Source organism: Aspergillus mulundensis, assembly GCF_003369625.1.
Source record: "Aspergillus mulundensis strain DSM 5745 chromosome Unknown scaffold_7, whole genome shotgun sequence".
NCBI lineage: Eukaryota > Fungi > Ascomycota > Eurotiomycetes > Eurotiales > Aspergillaceae > Aspergillus > Aspergillus mulundensis.
Genome location: NW_020797895.1, coordinates 710,252 through 725,802, shown reverse-complemented (window position 1 = coordinate 725,802; position 15,551 = coordinate 710,252). Strand labels below are relative to the sequence as shown.

General features: G+C 53.3%; 7 protein-coding genes across 7 annotated transcripts; 4 read left to right on the top strand and 3 right to left on the bottom strand.

The window, feature by feature from the left end:
* Positions 1 to 355: 355 nt before the first annotated feature.
* DSM5745_07134 (glycoside hydrolase family 27 protein) lies at positions 356 to 2,115 on the top strand (the record flags this gene model as incomplete). The annotated part of the gene is made up of 5 exons (XM_026749150.1): positions 356 to 424; positions 523 to 655; positions 739 to 969; positions 1,034 to 1,578; positions 1,708 to 2,115. 5 exons carry the CDS (start codon positions 356 to 358, stop codon positions 2,113 to 2,115), a joined length of 1,386 nt encoding a protein of 461 aa, XP_026602240.1.
* A 457-nt stretch (positions 2,116 to 2,572) lies between these two features.
* On the bottom strand, positions 2,573 to 4,453 carry DSM5745_07133 (uncharacterized protein; the record flags this gene model as incomplete). Its single annotated transcript, XM_026749149.1, has 1 exon — positions 2,573 to 4,453. One exon carries the CDS (start codon positions 4,451 to 4,453, stop codon positions 2,573 to 2,575), a length of 1,881 nt encoding a protein of 626 aa, XP_026602239.1.
* Positions 4,454 to 6,618: 2,165 nt separating this feature from the next.
* DSM5745_07132 (uncharacterized protein) lies at positions 6,619 to 7,335 on the bottom strand (the record flags this gene model as incomplete). Its single annotated transcript, XM_026749148.1, has 1 exon — positions 6,619 to 7,335. The coding sequence occupies one exon, from the start codon at positions 7,333 to 7,335 to the stop codon at positions 6,619 to 6,621; it is 717 nt and encodes a 238-aa protein (XP_026602238.1).
* A 1,285-nt stretch (positions 7,336 to 8,620) lies between these two features.
* DSM5745_07131 (acyl--CoA ligase) lies at positions 8,621 to 10,622 on the top strand (the record flags this gene model as incomplete). Its single annotated transcript, XM_026749147.1, has 6 exons — positions 8,621 to 8,893; positions 8,957 to 9,328; positions 9,379 to 9,651; positions 9,699 to 9,861; positions 9,914 to 10,236; positions 10,293 to 10,622. 6 exons carry the CDS (start codon positions 8,621 to 8,623, stop codon positions 10,620 to 10,622), a joined length of 1,734 nt encoding a protein of 577 aa, XP_026602237.1.
* A 288-nt stretch (positions 10,623 to 10,910) lies between these two features.
* Positions 10,911 to 12,488, top strand: DSM5745_07130 (uncharacterized protein; the record flags this gene model as incomplete). Its single annotated transcript, XM_026749146.1, has 1 exon — positions 10,911 to 12,488. One exon carries the CDS (start codon positions 10,911 to 10,913, stop codon positions 12,486 to 12,488), a length of 1,578 nt encoding a protein of 525 aa, XP_026602236.1.
* Positions 12,489 to 12,900: 412 nt separating this feature from the next.
* Positions 12,901 to 13,205, bottom strand: DSM5745_07129 (NADH dehydrogenase [ubiquinone] 1 beta subcomplex subunit 3; the record flags this gene model as incomplete). Its single annotated transcript, XM_026749145.1, has 2 exons — positions 12,901 to 13,057; positions 13,111 to 13,205. The coding sequence occupies 2 exons, from the start codon at positions 13,203 to 13,205 to the stop codon at positions 12,901 to 12,903; spliced, it is 252 nt and encodes an 83-aa protein (XP_026602235.1).
* Positions 13,206 to 13,557: 352 nt separating this feature from the next.
* On the top strand, positions 13,558 to 15,104 carry DSM5745_07128 (CCR4-NOT core DEDD family RNase subunit POP2; the record flags this gene model as incomplete). Its single annotated transcript, XM_026749144.1, has 2 exons — positions 13,558 to 14,058; positions 14,118 to 15,104. The coding sequence occupies 2 exons, from the start codon at positions 13,558 to 13,560 to the stop codon at positions 15,102 to 15,104; spliced, it is 1,488 nt and encodes a 495-aa protein (XP_026602234.1).
* Positions 15,105 to 15,551: the final 447 nt, after the last annotated feature.

Genomic DNA, 15,551 nt, shown 5'->3' with positions numbered 1-15,551 from the left:
GTTTTCTTTTTTCCTGGGATGGGTGGCTGCTATAGAGCTGCTTCTTTTTTCTTACATACTATGGCGTTAGGGCTGGACTTGCGCGTTTCAATCTCGAATATATGATGCTTCTTTCATTGGAATACAGTTTCGTGTTATGGACTATAATGCTGAGGAATATCTCACCGACACTTACAGCAGTACAGCAGGCAAACCGCGGGTGATCCGATTCCAATCCCAACTACGCACGGCTGTCCCTGGTCGACAAACAATCCCCCTCCTTATTTTTGGTCACTGTCACCCCACAAATACCTAGTCAATTCCGCTGATTTCCAGATGTCTTCCTTTCTCTATCACACCGGGTCTAAAGTACAATATGGAAAAGCTCCTCGTGTTTATCTCCTTAATCTACCAAGCCAATGCGCTGGTGAGGCCAGACGGAGTCGTACGTCGCTGTCCTTCTCCGCCTCTTTGTTGCCCCCTTTACACAAGCCCACGATTATCAGCTACTACTAGAACTAACCTGAAGTGATCTGACAATAGGGCCGCCTCCCAGCTCTAGGCTGGAGCTCGTGGAACGCCTACGAGTGCGACATCAACGCATCCGTCATTCTATCGGCGGCAGAACAGGTCGTCGAGCTCGGGCTGAAGGACTTGAGCTATGAATACATCAACAGTATGGGCCCCAGCACACCATATAGCCCCTCATTGTTCAAACAAACTGGAGCATAGCCACCGCAAGCTAACTGCCCTACCCAGTTGACGACTGTTGGTCCGTCAAAACCCACCGCGACCCAACCACAAACCGCATGATCCCCGACCCCGAGCGTTTCCCAGGCGGAATTGCGGGCGTGGCTTCCCAGATCCACGATCTCGGTCTCAAGGTCGGCATATATAGCAGTGCGGGCGAAACGACATGCGCCGGGTACCCAGCTAGTCTGGGATACGAGGATATTGATGCAGAGACGTTTGCTGAGTGGGGGATTGACTGTACTTCCACCCCATTCCCCTTAGACACATACCTCTTGGGTCTAGGTATCTGATGTACCCGCAGACCTCAAATACGACGACTGCGGCGTCCCATCCACCTGGGCCGACCCCTACACCTCCTGCATCCCCGACACAGCCAACAACGCCGGCCCCTTCCCCAACGGAACCTGTCCCAATCTCGCCAACCCAGCACCAAAGGGATACAACTGGGACTCCTCCCCCAGCGCAACCCGCTTCCGGCGCATGCGTGACGCCCTCGAAGCCCAAAACCAAGACCGCGTCATCCTGTACTCCCTCTGCAACTGGGGCAATGCGGCGGTAAACACCTGGGCCGCGGACGTCGGGAACTCGTGGCGGGTTAGCGGGGACATCTCGCCTGGTCGGGGCGAGGTCGGTGCGGAGCGAGTCAGGATCGCGACGTGGGAGCGCATCGCGGAGATCGCTAATGAGATGAGCTTCCTTGTTAGAGACTACGCCGGGTTCTGGGGGTGGCCGGATGCTGATATGCTTGAGGTGGGGAATGGGGAGGGGGACATGACGGTCGCGGAGAATAGAGCGCATTTTGCGCTTTGGGCGGGGATGAGGAGTCCGTTGCTTATTGGGACGAGGGTGAGTTATGTCTTTCTTCTGTGGTCATCTTGGACATGGCCTGCTTGGCTCGTGCTTTTTGCCCTAGCTAGGGTTTTAAACTCGAGGTCCGATATGGGAATGGACGCTGATGATATATAACCGACATAGCTGGAAACCATCAAAGAAGAACACCTCGCCATCCTCAAGAACCCAACCCTCCTAACCTTCCACCAAGACCCGCACACCAACCGCCCCGCCTACCCCTACAAATGGGGCCACAACGCCGACTACACCTTCGACGCCGCGCACCCAGCAGAGTACTGGTCTGGGCCGTCGGCCGCGTTAGACGGGACGCTGGTACTCATGCTTAACTCGGAGAATGTGACGAGCACGCGCACGGCCGTTTGGGGCGAGGTCCCGGAGTTACGAGACGCGCAGCGGGGGCATGAGGAAGGATATGCGTTTGAGGTCGTGGATGGCTGGACGGGCGAGGAGTTTGGATGCGTGGAGGGAGGGCTTGAGGTTGAGCTTGAGGCTCATGATATGGCTGTTTTGGTTGTTGGGGGTGCTTGTTAGGTTTCTGTATTCTTGCATCCTGGACGTCATGGAATACAATGATCCAGGGGTTGGGTTGCTGGTTGCTTGGGGGGGGTTAGGGCATGCATTGAAATCGGTTTGCTCGAAGTGTTCTCCTAATTCCAGGTGCAGGGGCAAGGGCAGCTTTCACTTAGTGCCAGTCCTTGGATATCAATGCAAGCTTGTTTGGTTATGATTGCCTAGTTTGCAGCAAAGCGACGGATCTCGAGGCTGTCAAGATGCAGAAGTATGCATTGTACGTATATGCCTACAATCTCATTGCCTGTCAAATCTGGAACTCGTTCTTTTTTTACGATAATCCGAATATACACACTACCAGAACAGCAAACAAAGCACAGACAGTAGCAGTCAAGTCAAACAAAGACACCCCCAAAAACGCACCAAACTGAGCTCTGTCGCAGGCAGAATCCTACCTTCCCGTAAGCAACCTCACCCATCAGCCGGACATATCAATGTCACCGTCATCGCCAACTATAGCATCACCCCTTGTATCCACCAACTTCCCATTAATACCATGCACCTGCAATCCCAGCGGGATAACCATCGCCGGGAGTTTTGTGTTCGGAACCCAACTAGGAATGGCTGTCGGATGCTTATTCTGCAGCATAACCTGACGCACGCGCGTCCCCATCCCACCGTAAAACAGGAAATCCTCAGCCCCCTCATACCACTGGATCCCTTTCTTCTTTGCAGCCTCACGCAGCGGGCTCGAGTCCACGAAATCAGCGACCCAGTTGTCGTCGAGAGTATCGAAGACGATGGCGCGCAGTGACGCAGGACCATTAGCGAGGGACTGCAGCTCGTTCGCCAGGTCGCCAATGTACTCGTCCTCGTGATGGATGTGGTTCGTGTACAGGCCTAGCGACTCGAGGTTGGGAGGGAGATGAGACACCATTTTAGTTGGGTTGCGGTGCGTCCCGCAGTTGGATCCCGCAAGTAGGAAGGTCGGGATGCTGAGGTGGCGGAGGGCGCTGAAAGTTGCGAAGGGGGCGCAAGCGTGGACTTTCCGCAGGCGGCTCGTGAACCATTCGACGAACGTCTCGTCCCTGAGTTGCCCCTGGTAGATGTCTAGGTACTGTAGCTGGTCCTTGAAGGGCGCGAGCATGGCGTAGAGACCCTGCATGAGTTCGATGTCGTTCTTCTCCTCGAACTCCTCGTCTTCGTCGCGCTCGTCGTCGCCGGGGAGGTGGATGCTGAATTGTGTGAGGTCTGGACAGAGGGCTAGGAGGGACTCGAGGCGGAGGTTATTGAGAGAGGGGGCGTAGAGGGTGAGTTTTTCGATTTTACTGGCATTCTGCCGCTGGTTGGCGATTTGGCTTACTGACGCCGTGCACTTGACGACGTACGCGGAGAAGTCTTTTAGCGCGGGGAGACGGTAGAAGGGTCTGTTGGTCTCGCTGATGACGCACGGGCTGTCTTCTCTTATATCCCTCCCCACCTCCTTGATAATCGCGATCCTGGGCGCGACCACGAGGCGGTTCAGTTTTTGGAGCGGGAGATGGTCGAGCTGTAGGAGATCTGTGTTTCTTCCGACGGCGTAGCCTAGGATCCGGCCGAACCAGGGATCCTGGTCTTCGGTCCAGTCGTGGATGTTCAGGGTTTTGATATTCGGGCAGTACGCCAGAATCAGGGCCAAGAGCGGGCACGCGTAACCGTTCCAAAGCTGAGCGTCCTCGAGGACTTTCCGTGCCCGTCCTTCGAGGTCATCGGATCCCTCGTCGAACCCGACAGCCCTAAACGCCTCTCTGAGCCAGGGCCTCGCCTGCCTGTACAGCGCGCGATTGTAATGTTTCCCGAGCGCATAATAAAAGCTCCCAAGCCTCAGCTCCTTACCCAGGACATGCGTGAATTGCTCCACAAGCCACCTGCGAACAACGGCATCATCGTCGGTCCTTGCAGGGTCCTGAGCTGTAGGTGGAAAGGGGGCCTTCATGCTCTCATCGTATTTCCACGCCGTCAGGAGGATATCAGGGTTCTTCTTAGACGTCATCCTTAAGCCGCCTGTCCTGAGCCCGAAGCTCGTCAACGTCACATGCCGGACCATGGCCGCCAGCCGCGGGTTCGAGACGATGAGTTGCGTGAACTTCCAAAGGGACTGGATATTGTTGATGTTGCCGTCGAAGGAATACTTGCCGTAGACGATGGGTGTGAAGACCTCGTTCCAGGTTTTGTTGATGGTGAGCCAGCTTAGGTGCAGTGGCTCGGCGTAGTCTTCTCCTCCTAGCTCTCGACCTCCTACGGCGAACTCTAGGATTGGTCTGACGACCTCTATGGGGAGAGGATATCCAAAGACGTGGGAACTCGGTTGGGCTGCCATGGCGTGTAGGGACAGATAGTCGATTCTTGGTGCTCAGGTATAATGAGGGAAGTTGTAGAGTGGTGAGGGGCCCCAAAGGGAGGGTCACGGCGGCGAGGTATATGCACCCATGTCGTCGAAAGCCGCTACACTCTCGCTTGTCGATTTCAGCGCGGAAATGGATCTCTTTCAGTCGTCGACAAGCCATACATGGCCAGTTGGCAGTCCTTCGGCGCCATCGCCATCAGCAGGTTCGTCCACGAGCCCATCACGAGTTCACTATCTCTTTGGGCAATACCTAAATTTGTCCTGGGCGGGAGGACGTTGTGTCGAGAACAATGAGGCGGCCTGAAAGTGGCGCAAAGAATGAATAGAGAGTAGAACAGCACGCCATATCCGCAGACGCTCATTGCACGCTTCATGTTTCTTTGAGAGCGGCGAAATTGGGATTGAGGGAGTGAGAGAGAGCCGAGGCGCAAGCTAATTGAAAGACTGGAGGGAAAGAGCCACGGAATCAAGTTTTGCGAGGCATAAGACCACAAGTGGGCAAAACGAGGAACGTTCTTTGAACAAAGTCATGAGGGAGCACTGCCGAGCTGGTCTAGACTATCGCCGATTGCGATGAGGAGCTCGCTATGCTCACTGGTCGCTACAAGCCCATATCCTAAACTTGTCGAGATTATTCGTGGTGGTTCTGGAGGAAGAAAAACATCCATCAGAAAACGGAAAAAGAACAAAGCCCCAGGAGGCAAGCTCCGACGAACTCGGGATATCACAAACGCCTCACTATCGACGGCTGCGATCCCCATATCCTCAGATCATCGAGGTTGATCGTGATGCGATGATCGGAACGACTAGAGGAACAAAAACACCCAGTCAAAACGCAAAAAGAAAAGAAAATAGATTCCGAAACGGGGAAATTCCGAAACGGGGAATCGAACCCCGAGCTGCTGTGCACGTGACGATGAGAGACAGCGATGTTAACCATTACACCATTTCGGATTGTAGATATCTTATGTGCTTTAAAGTTACCTTATATCAGCTTAACTGTAAGGCTGTATGGCGGCGTATATCTTAGGGCTCGGCGGGAGGGCAGGAAGGTGTTTTGGGGAGGAAGGCAACAAGACATCTACCATCCGATATGATGTACCGCGATGGTGCGCATCGCTAGGTGGACCCAGGCGAGTGATGTGTGAGCATGGCTAGGCGAATATATATGTCAGCACCGGAGCCATATCCATCGGTCACTCCGCAGGATACGGTACAGAGACTAGGCTACATGAGGAGACTCGAGTACATTGTGAAGTACAAACAATTCAATACGACATCTTGCTCATAAATGCGAAGACATGGCCCCCAAATGAGGTAACCTCTAGGCAAGGCGTCGCTGATGGACGCCCCGAGTTGGAATAGCGTAGGTAGCTAAGGGATTGAGATGCTCGCGATGTCTCGATGGACCTGGGTCAATGAAGAGAGGCTACTCCGTAGAGCGCCGAGGTCTCAGAAGGAGCCCAAACTATAGGACACCGTAAGACATCCAAGCATAATGGAGAAGACGCCGGTCCCCAACATGTCTATTGCTGGAATCCCTGCAGGAACTCCTCTCCCTCTACACATCCTCAAAATATTGGTAGTCTTCCTTCTTCCAATCATCGGGAGCAGATAGAGAGACCTCACGGAAGTAATTCCGCAGGAGTACCCATGATACACATTTCTGAAATCGGTTCCGCCACCCACCGAGAATGCACCAAGCTTCTTATCCAGTCTCCCAGTTGACTTCTCATGGAGTTGTCGTACGGTACAATGTATATCATCATATTCATACTCGTAATCGGGTGAAGAATCGGGGTCAATTCCGTGCTCCACTGCTCGTCGCCTCAAATCCTCCCGAAAAAAATGGATTAGGGCTCTCCCTTGCTTCATTCATCATGGCCCAAGTTGGCTTGAAGTCCGGCAAAGTTTCATAAACGCGGACATAGTTCCCGACAATGCACGCCCTGGCGACTCTATCTACCATTCGAGGCATTCTCTTCGCGAGTTCTCTATACCTATCTGGCCGGGCCAAGGTCGGATACCAGATGCAGCTTGGAGCGGTGTCGGGTTTTGCGAATATGCGGGACAGATCATAGTTCATGATAAAGCGGGCAGTTATGGCTTGCTCTATTCTCCACTGTATGGCAGATAGTTCATTTTTTATCGTCGAGCCGTCCGTCGTCCTTTGTGAGGTCCTGATACGACCACCATTTGGCAAACATTGTATTGTGGAATATGCCACGGATAACGAATATATATTCGGTTTTGATCATAATTGGGCGTCGTAATCGGACGTAGCGGTCGATGTCGCCATAGTACGCGGCCATCAAGATGAGTAGATCTTTGTTCACTGTTGGCAGATCCACAGGCAAAGGGGAATATAGAAGCGGAGTGGCATCTCCCGAGCTGGACTCTTGGGCAGGCGTCGTATGAGTATCGATTCTCATGTCCTCAGTTATGTCAAAGTAGTGGGTAGACTTGAAATCGCGATCATGTTCCTGCTTGACCTCGAGGGAGGAGCGCACAGCCGTGTCCTCATTCAGACAAGCCTTTCGTGGGTTGTCCAGGTTGATAGTACGGGTATAGTCGTTCATAACATCGTACTTGTCTGGTTGATTCGTGATAATATCGTAGATCTCGGCACACCCGTTGTCGCGAGCCTCCTCAGCAATATGCACATCAGGGAGCAAATCAAGCTCTTTGTACAGATCCACATAGCCCGCAACCGCGCAAGCCCGTCCGACTTGATACCGGAGTTCTGGATACCGGGCTGAAAGCTTGCGGTGAGTTTCTTCGGTCGCCACGTCGGGATGCCAGATACAGTAGGGCATCTCGTCGGGAAAAAAGATATCAGGGATTATGTTGCTCATAATACTTCGCGCATGAAGAGCCCTGTTTATACTCTTCAAGCTATATTGGCCCTGAAGCTCCGTTGCAAACCCATGATGGTATCGAATGCCCCTGATGAGGCAGAGAAGGTGACAGCCTTTCAATCTCTCGGGGATCTTTTCACCTCGAATGGCAGCATCACACTGCTCTGCTTCGTACTTGAATCTCATGACAGAAAGATAAATCAGGTCTAACAAGAGTGAGCAGGTTGCCAGATATACTGGGGATAGGCCCAATATCAATTTTCAACGCGATAGATGTTGAAAGCGAATTGGTATGTATTGCAGCAATAGTCAAGACCCGGCGGAGTTTTTTCCTCGCGGAAATTGCACTAGTACTCCGTAAGACTATGGCGGCTCTGTAGTCTATACTGCTGTGGTACCCACCCAGGATATTCGTCGATTCGACTCGTGGTGCTAAGCATTGCCCTTTTCTGCATCCCCCAGCCCGTTGCAGGCTGTTTAACGCGAAGCAACCCTCTTGCTTTAACCGGCTTCATAAAACCACCAGCATTATTAATCATCAAAAACGGATCTAGTCACAGATGAAATCCTCAACGAGGGCTTTTTCGGAGCATAGAGACGGTCTGCGTCGTGGAATATCGAGTATGGTGGAGGTGTCATCTCATGATAAACAGCGCGGCGGCGATAGGGCGGAATTTCAGGCAGTGATATAAAAAAGAAACTCGGCTGGTGTGGACAAGGTTAAATACTAACGTAAATTGCTCGCGGTTCGCACTTTGTATACCGGTATAGATCAACGTCGACTCCGCTGCGGTTGCTAACGCGGCTGTGTGGATCTTGGTGGCTGGGCACTCGGCAGAGATTGAAGACGGCAGAAGGTCGTCAGTCGTCACAGGCAGTAAGGGGTAACGCGGGGTAACAAAACTCTCCTGGGCCGTCTCCCCTCGCGCAGGGATGCATTATCTGGTTGAAATGATGATAGGCTGCCAAACGCAATTTAAGTAATGATGAACAGTGAACTGCCATGGACGAGAGCCGAGAAACGCTGGACAACCGGAGGACAGAAATTCGGCAGTCTGGATTAGGCCTAGGCTCGTGGAGTCCGCTGGAGCTTCCCCGCACGACGTAAACCCCCCGAAGCCCCGGTTATTGCTCCTTCGCCGGAGTTATTTTATCTTCAGGTCCCCATCTGCTTAGTTGCTTTTTTTTTTTTTCTTTTTGTCTTTCAAATTTGCTAGTTATTTGCTCTTTCTGCACACCCATTACACCTCCCCTCATACAGTGCGACCCTTCAGCTGCAGCCATGGTCTTCACTTCCTCGAGTCCGGCGGTGCTACCGCCTATCCCGGACAACATTCCGATCAGCCAGTTCATGCTCACAGAGGCCAATGGCCGATATCCCTTAGCCAAAGCACGAGACCCATTTACTTGTGGTCTCACGGGAAAGACGTACTCGACCCTTGAGGTAAAGGACAGGGTCCAGTACATGGCGCGTGCTCTCGCGAAGGCGCTTAATTGGGAGCCCAACAGGGGCTCAGAATGGGACAAGACACTCGTCATCTTTAGCGTGAATACGGTAGGTCGAGAGACCAGAAGTTGTTTGTGCACAGACGAGGATGCTAATCACCTCTTTCACTAGATCGACACGTTACCTCTGGGTTGGGCAACGCACGAGCTGGGCGGAATTGTTTCTCCCGCTAACGCGGCCTACTCCGCAGAGGAGCTCAAGCACCAGCTGCTAGATTCGAAGGCGAAGGCTTTGTTCACATGCGTTCCGCTTCTTCCTACGGCGTTGAAGGCGGCATCTGCTGCAGGGTTGCCGAAGGACCGCATTTACCTGATCGATGCCTTGCCCGACAGCGGCAAGATTCCGACGCAATACAAGACACTCTCGCAGTTTGTCGAGGAAGGGAAGTCTCTCCCGAAGCTGGAGAAACTGAACTGGCGTGCTGGTGAGGGTGCGCGGCGGACTGCCTATCTGTGCTATTCAAGCGGAACTTCTGGATTACCTGTACGTGGCCTCGAGTGGGATGTGATTCCAAATGCTGACCGAGAATAAAGAAAGGAGTGATGATCTCGCACCGAAACGTCATTGCCAATGTTCTGCAGATGGCGGCCTTGGAGAAGTCCTGGCGTGACACCAAGAAGAACGCCGACGGAAGCTACTATAGCGACGTATTGCTGGGCCTCCTTCCCCAGAGCCATATCTACGGACTGGTCGTTATCTGCCATGCCGGCACCTTCAGAGGTGACCAGGTCATCGTTCTCCCCAAGTTCGAGTTGAGGACGTGCTTGGCTGCTGTTCAGAAGTTCCGGATCTCTGTGCTGTTTGTGGTACGTAATACCTCATATAGGAGTGAACTTGTCTAACGCGCTTCCAGGTTCCTCCGATCATCATCAACATGCTTCGCAGCCCAGATGTCTGCGCCGAGTATGATCTCAGCTCGGCAGTGGCCCTCTTAACAGGAGCAGCGCCTCTTGGCCAAGAAACAGCCCTTGACTTCCAGAAAATGTACCCGAGGGTTGCTATTCGCCAGGCATACGGTGGGTGATTTGCTTGTTGAGTACTGTCGGTTCGTACTGACATTGTCTTCAGGTCTTACCGAAACAGCAACGGTCGTTACAGCCACACACTTCGACGACGTGGTGCTCGGATCTTCTGGTTGGCTCATTCCGGGCGTGGAGGCACGCATAGTGACTCCAGAAGGGGTGGAAGTCACCCAGTACGACACTCCCGGTGAGCTTTGGATCCGAGCCCCTGGTGTCGTTCTCGGCTACCTCAACAACGAGAAAGCTACCAAAGAGACCTTCATCGATGGATGGATGCATACCGGTGATGAAGCCGTTATTCGAAAGAGCGACAAGGGCAAGGAACATGTGTTCATTGTCGACCGAATCAAGGAGTTGATCAAAGTCAAGGTTCGTCGTCCAGACAACATACTAATCGACCCATGGCTAACCAGTTCTCGCCTCAGGGTCACCAAGTCGCCCCAGCCGAGCTTGAAGCTCATCTCCTTACCCACCCGGCAGTCGCGGATTGCGCTGTCATTGCCATTCCCGATGACGCTGCCGGCGAAGTTCCAAAGGCGATCGTCTCTAAATCGGCCGAGGCCGGGCCAGACGACGAAGCGACAATCAAGTCAATCCTGAAATACGTGCAAGACCACAAGGCGCGGCATAAGTGGCTAAAGGGCGGCGTCCGGTTCATCGAGACTGTGCCCAAAAGTCCCAGCGGGAAGATTCTTCGACGACTCCTTCGTGACCAGGAAGCAGCAATACGCAGACAAGCCGGCCCCAAGCTATAGATATTTTTGTGTATTTGGTGGATTTCTGGATGCGTTCTTGCGTATATAGGTGTACCCTTGGGTATATATTTTTGCAGATTAGAACTAGAATTTATGCTGGTTATGTCTGACTCATTCTTTTTATGCACGGCTTAAGTTTGCACTGTTTGATGGAAGCGCGGGGAAGAATTGAATTTCTAAGCGGGGAGATCTAAAAATTTCCAGTTACTTCATAATCCCATTCTGGCTTCATAAACATTTGAAGCCTCTTTAACAAATTCCTACATCTCATACCTTGCATACTCCACAATGTCCTCTTCAAATTCCAACCGCCCCAACGAGGAAGACGCCTTCATCGACGCCGACGAAGCCGAAGAGATCTTCACCCGCGATGAAGACCACCCCATGGAGTCTGACGGCGAGGACGCCGACGGTGACCAGGAGATGACCTTTGAAGAGCAAGAAATCGAACTCCAGAATGACTCCGCCGCCCATTTCGACGCTCACAACGACTCGATCTTCTGCATCGCGACACACCCCATCCACAATAACATCGTCGTTACGGGTTCCGGAGACGACAGCGCTTACCTTTTCGACTCGACACCAAACACCGACAGACCCGTTCTACCCGCCAGCTACGAAAGCGACCCGCAGCCGCGACGGGAACGGGAGTCGTTGAAGCCCCTGGTCAAGATGGAGGGACACAGTGACAGTGTTAATGCGGTAGCGTTCACGGAGCCGCGCGGCGAGTATGTTCTTACAGCCGGCCTGGATGGAAAGTTGCGCGCTTGGAGAGATACCACAGGGAATCTGGACGGCACGGCTTGGTCATTCGTTGCCGAGGTGCAGGAGGTCGAGGAAATCAATTGGGTCGCTGTTTGTCCTACCAACACTGGACACGGGGAGGAAGAGGAGAAAGCGAACGTTATTGCGCTCGGAGGCAATGACGGCAGTGCGTGGGTGTTCCGGATCAACCACAAGGAGGCCTCAGAGCCTATCTCCATTGTCCAGAGTTTCTTCCAGCACACCGGACCCTGCACGGCGGGTGCGTGGACGCCCGACGGAAACCTACTCGCGACCGTCTCCGAGGATGGTAGCTTCTACGTTTACGATGTGTTTGGCGCTGCTGCGGCGGCCGGTGTGTCATACTCTGCTGGAACGAGCGCCGTTGTTGGCTTGACGGCCGAGGATCAGCGATTCGCCGTTGAGGGTGGTCTGTACTCTGTTGCGATTGCTCCTGGTGGTGGCTTTGCAGCCGTTGGTGGAGCGGAGGGACATATCAAGATCGTCGGTCTTCCCCGTCTCGGCCAAGCTGGGGCTGGTGGTGGTGCCGGTGCCTCCTCCAAGGCCAAGGGCAGGCCCGCTGCTCAGACCTCCGCCGCTACAGCAGGTACACTTCTCGCCTCTCTCCAGCCTCAATCCGACAGCGTCGAGACGCTCTCTTTCTCCGCTCCCCCGTTGACGCTACTCGCTGCCGGCTCGGTCGATGGCTCCATTGCTCTATTCGATACCGCCCATCGTTTCGCTGTTCGTCGGCACATCAGAGAGGCACACGAGGGTGCCGTGGTGAAGGTTGAGTTCCTCCAGAGTCGCGCCGCCGCCGCACCATCAGTCCGCCCGAGTCCCCTGGCTGCGGCGACAACAGGCCACCGGTCATTCCTCCTAACATCTGTTGGCATTGACGGTGTTGTTCGACGATGGGATGCTCGTGGCGGTACTACTGCCGCTGGCCATGGGTTGCTGAACGAATGGAAGGGGCACTTCGGACTTACCGAGAACGATGAAGGCGAACAAGCCGGTGGAATCATGGGCTTTGTTCAAGGATTTGATGGAAAGAGGGTTGTTACGGCTGGTGATGATGGTATTTCATTGGTTTTCGAGGAATAGATTCCCTTGACTGTGGACTTGATTCGTTTTCGTATATAGACCAATGATGATTTGAATGTCATGACATCACCACATGTTCGATCTCTTGCTCTGGTTATCTGACTCGATTTGAGTTCTTGCGCCTGTAGAACAAACGAATCCATTTGTGCCACGGAGATATCAGTAGTTTTGATACACGAAAACAATGCTATGTACACTGACAAATCAAACCCAGGCGCCGTTTGCAGAGGGCTTATGCGTGATGACCAGACATACTCCGATCAGACCCTTCTATAATATAGCACAAATATTGTCCCTGGCGCGCCATCTCCCTTCAGAACGAGTCCGGTTCCTGCAAGCCGGGGTATCCTCCGCTCTAGGGCACGTCTATTCCGTCCTAGGACCTCTTATCTCTCACCGGATTGGGAAACGCTCAGTGGTGGCCATCGCCGTGGTGGTGGTCGTCCTTGATGAAGAAGTACTCGTAAGCGCAGTAGCCTGCGAACGCAACGCTGGCGATGCCGAAGCCAGGGAAGATGTTCTTGAATCGCTGGAAGCGGCTGAATGGTCCGGTGTACCTCCACGCCTCGCTGGAGAACAGTCAGCTCACATGAACAGGCGAAATATCAATTGAAGACCGTACTATCGAGCCCAGGGATCCCGCTTAGCCCAGATTGACCGCGGGTTGGCGGCGGCCTTGAACTCGTTGACGTTGAAACCGGTGGGGTTGGGAGTCATTGTGTCGGTGGGTGATTACGCGGCGGCGAAGCGATCAATTGGTGATAAAGAGCGACGGTAGTAGGTTCGGTAGTAAATCCCACCGTATTCCGAGCGCAATAGAAGCGGGCAATAACGTGCAAACAGTGGGCGTTTCTCGTGGTGGTTGCGAAGTCGTCAGCGAGGGAAGCTGGAGAAACTCATGCTTGGCGCGCTAACCCACATCCAGCGACGCAAGGTCTCTCCGCCTTCCCTATCCAACCAGCGGACCCGGCATTATCCTGCTGTGTCTTCATTCCATCGAATCCCACCAATCTCAGATGCATGACCAGCCCCTCGAGTTGCAGTCGAAACCGATTCAATTACCGATATCATGCCCCCTCCCGTCGGCCGATACGGCGGCCCTACCGGTATCACCGGTCCCTACTCCCATCTAGCAGCCCAGCAACAGGCTCACCTCCAGCAACAACAGCAACCACAGCATCACCCGCCTCACGCCCAGTCTAGCAACACAGCTCTCCCGCCGCCCTCGCTTGGCGGCCACCCTGGTTTCACAACCGCGAACCCGAACGCAAATATGAATCCTTTTACGTTGTCTGGTGCAGGGGTAGGGAATGGGATGTCTGTCGCGGGATTTGGAGCCGCCGCGGATGGTGGAGGTACGGGGCTTGCGAGCCATGCGGCTCAGATGGGGTTTGCGAGGGGTGCGCAGATGCAGCAGCAGCAATTACACCAGGCGCACGACGGGAGGTTTACGCTTGAAGGGAAGGGTGCTGGTGTTAAGACGCGGATACGCGACGTATGGAAGCACAATCTAGCCCAGGAGATGGCGGTTCTGAGACACCTTGTCGAGAAGTATCCCTACATCAGCATGGTGAGTTGGTTCGAACGACTTGAAGTATTTTTAGCCATGTCCGTGCTAACATTCTGAAGGATACGGAGTTCCCCGGAATCGTCGCGCGTCCGATTGGATCGTTCACGAACAAAGCAGACTACCACTACCAAACCTTAAGATGCAACGTCGACTTGTTAAAGATGATACAGCTCGGGATCACCCTTTTCTCGGAGAAAGGAGAAGTGCCGCCGCCAGATGCTACCGATGCGAACGGACAACCACTGGGAAATGGCCTCGTACCTGCGCCGTGTACGTGGCAGTTCAACTTCCGGTTTTCGCTAGAGGAGGACATGTACGCTCAGGAGTCAACGACGATGCTGGCCAAGGCGGGCATTGACTTCGCTACACACGAGAAAAACGGTATCGACCCGCTTGAATTTGGAGCCTTGCTGATTAGTTCTGGATTGGTATTGTTGGATGATGTTCATTGGGTCTCGTTCCATTCCGGCTACGACTTTGGCTACCTGATGAAGATTATGCTTTGCCAAGCGCTACCAGAGAATGAAGAAGAGTTCCATAAGCTCCTCACCATTTTCTTCCCATCGCTATACGACATTAAATATTTGATGAAACACGCAGGACGCAACCAAGCGGTCAACGACTCTCCGTTAACACCGGCCGCCGCTCAAATCCTCACCAACCTCGGACAAAAATCTGGACTCCAGGACATCGCAGACGAACTTGGGGTAAAACGGGTCGGCATCGCACACCAAGCCGGCTCTGACTCCCTCGTCACTGGAGAGATGTTCTGGAAAATGCGCCAACTGGTCTTCAACGGCAAGATCGACGACTCCAAGTACTCCGGCCAAATCTGGGGCTTGAACGGCCAGATGCCGACCATGACATACCATATCAACCCACATCAAACACCGAACCTCAACGGCGCCACAATATACTCAGCTGCTGGTACGCCGAGCACCCCAAATAATGCTGGCGTTCAAACCCCTCAACATCACACTCCCGGAGCGCTGACGCCTGGAGCTACAGGTGGAGTCTTAGGACAATTTCAAATGGCGAAGTCGTGAAGCTTCAGCCTCTTTTCTTCTCTGCTAATGTATAGGCCTTTCCTGTTGGCTTTCTAAGGATAGTCCCTCTTTCCCGCTTTCTCTTCTCTTCGCCACTTTTCTCTCTCGCTACTTCGCCATTTATCGGCAGTTAGCTAGCAATGGAATACGACTTGACGGATGTACATACCACGCGGTCTTCTTGTGACGTTTCTTTTCCTCGTTGCGGTCTTGGTGCATGCTTGCCACACCTTATATTTATGTGGTAAAGTCACTCGCTTGCCGTGGATAGCGCTGTCGTCACTTGGTTTTGGAGGGTGTTATTATCTCGATGGGTGCATGGTGTTGCGTTTTTCTTCTATTTCCCTTCTCGGCTGGAATCTGATGCTATACGGGCGTTCAAACATGCGGATATATGTTTTTCTTAAGGTTCTCTTACGCTCCGTGCCTTGTGTCTATTTTCTTTAT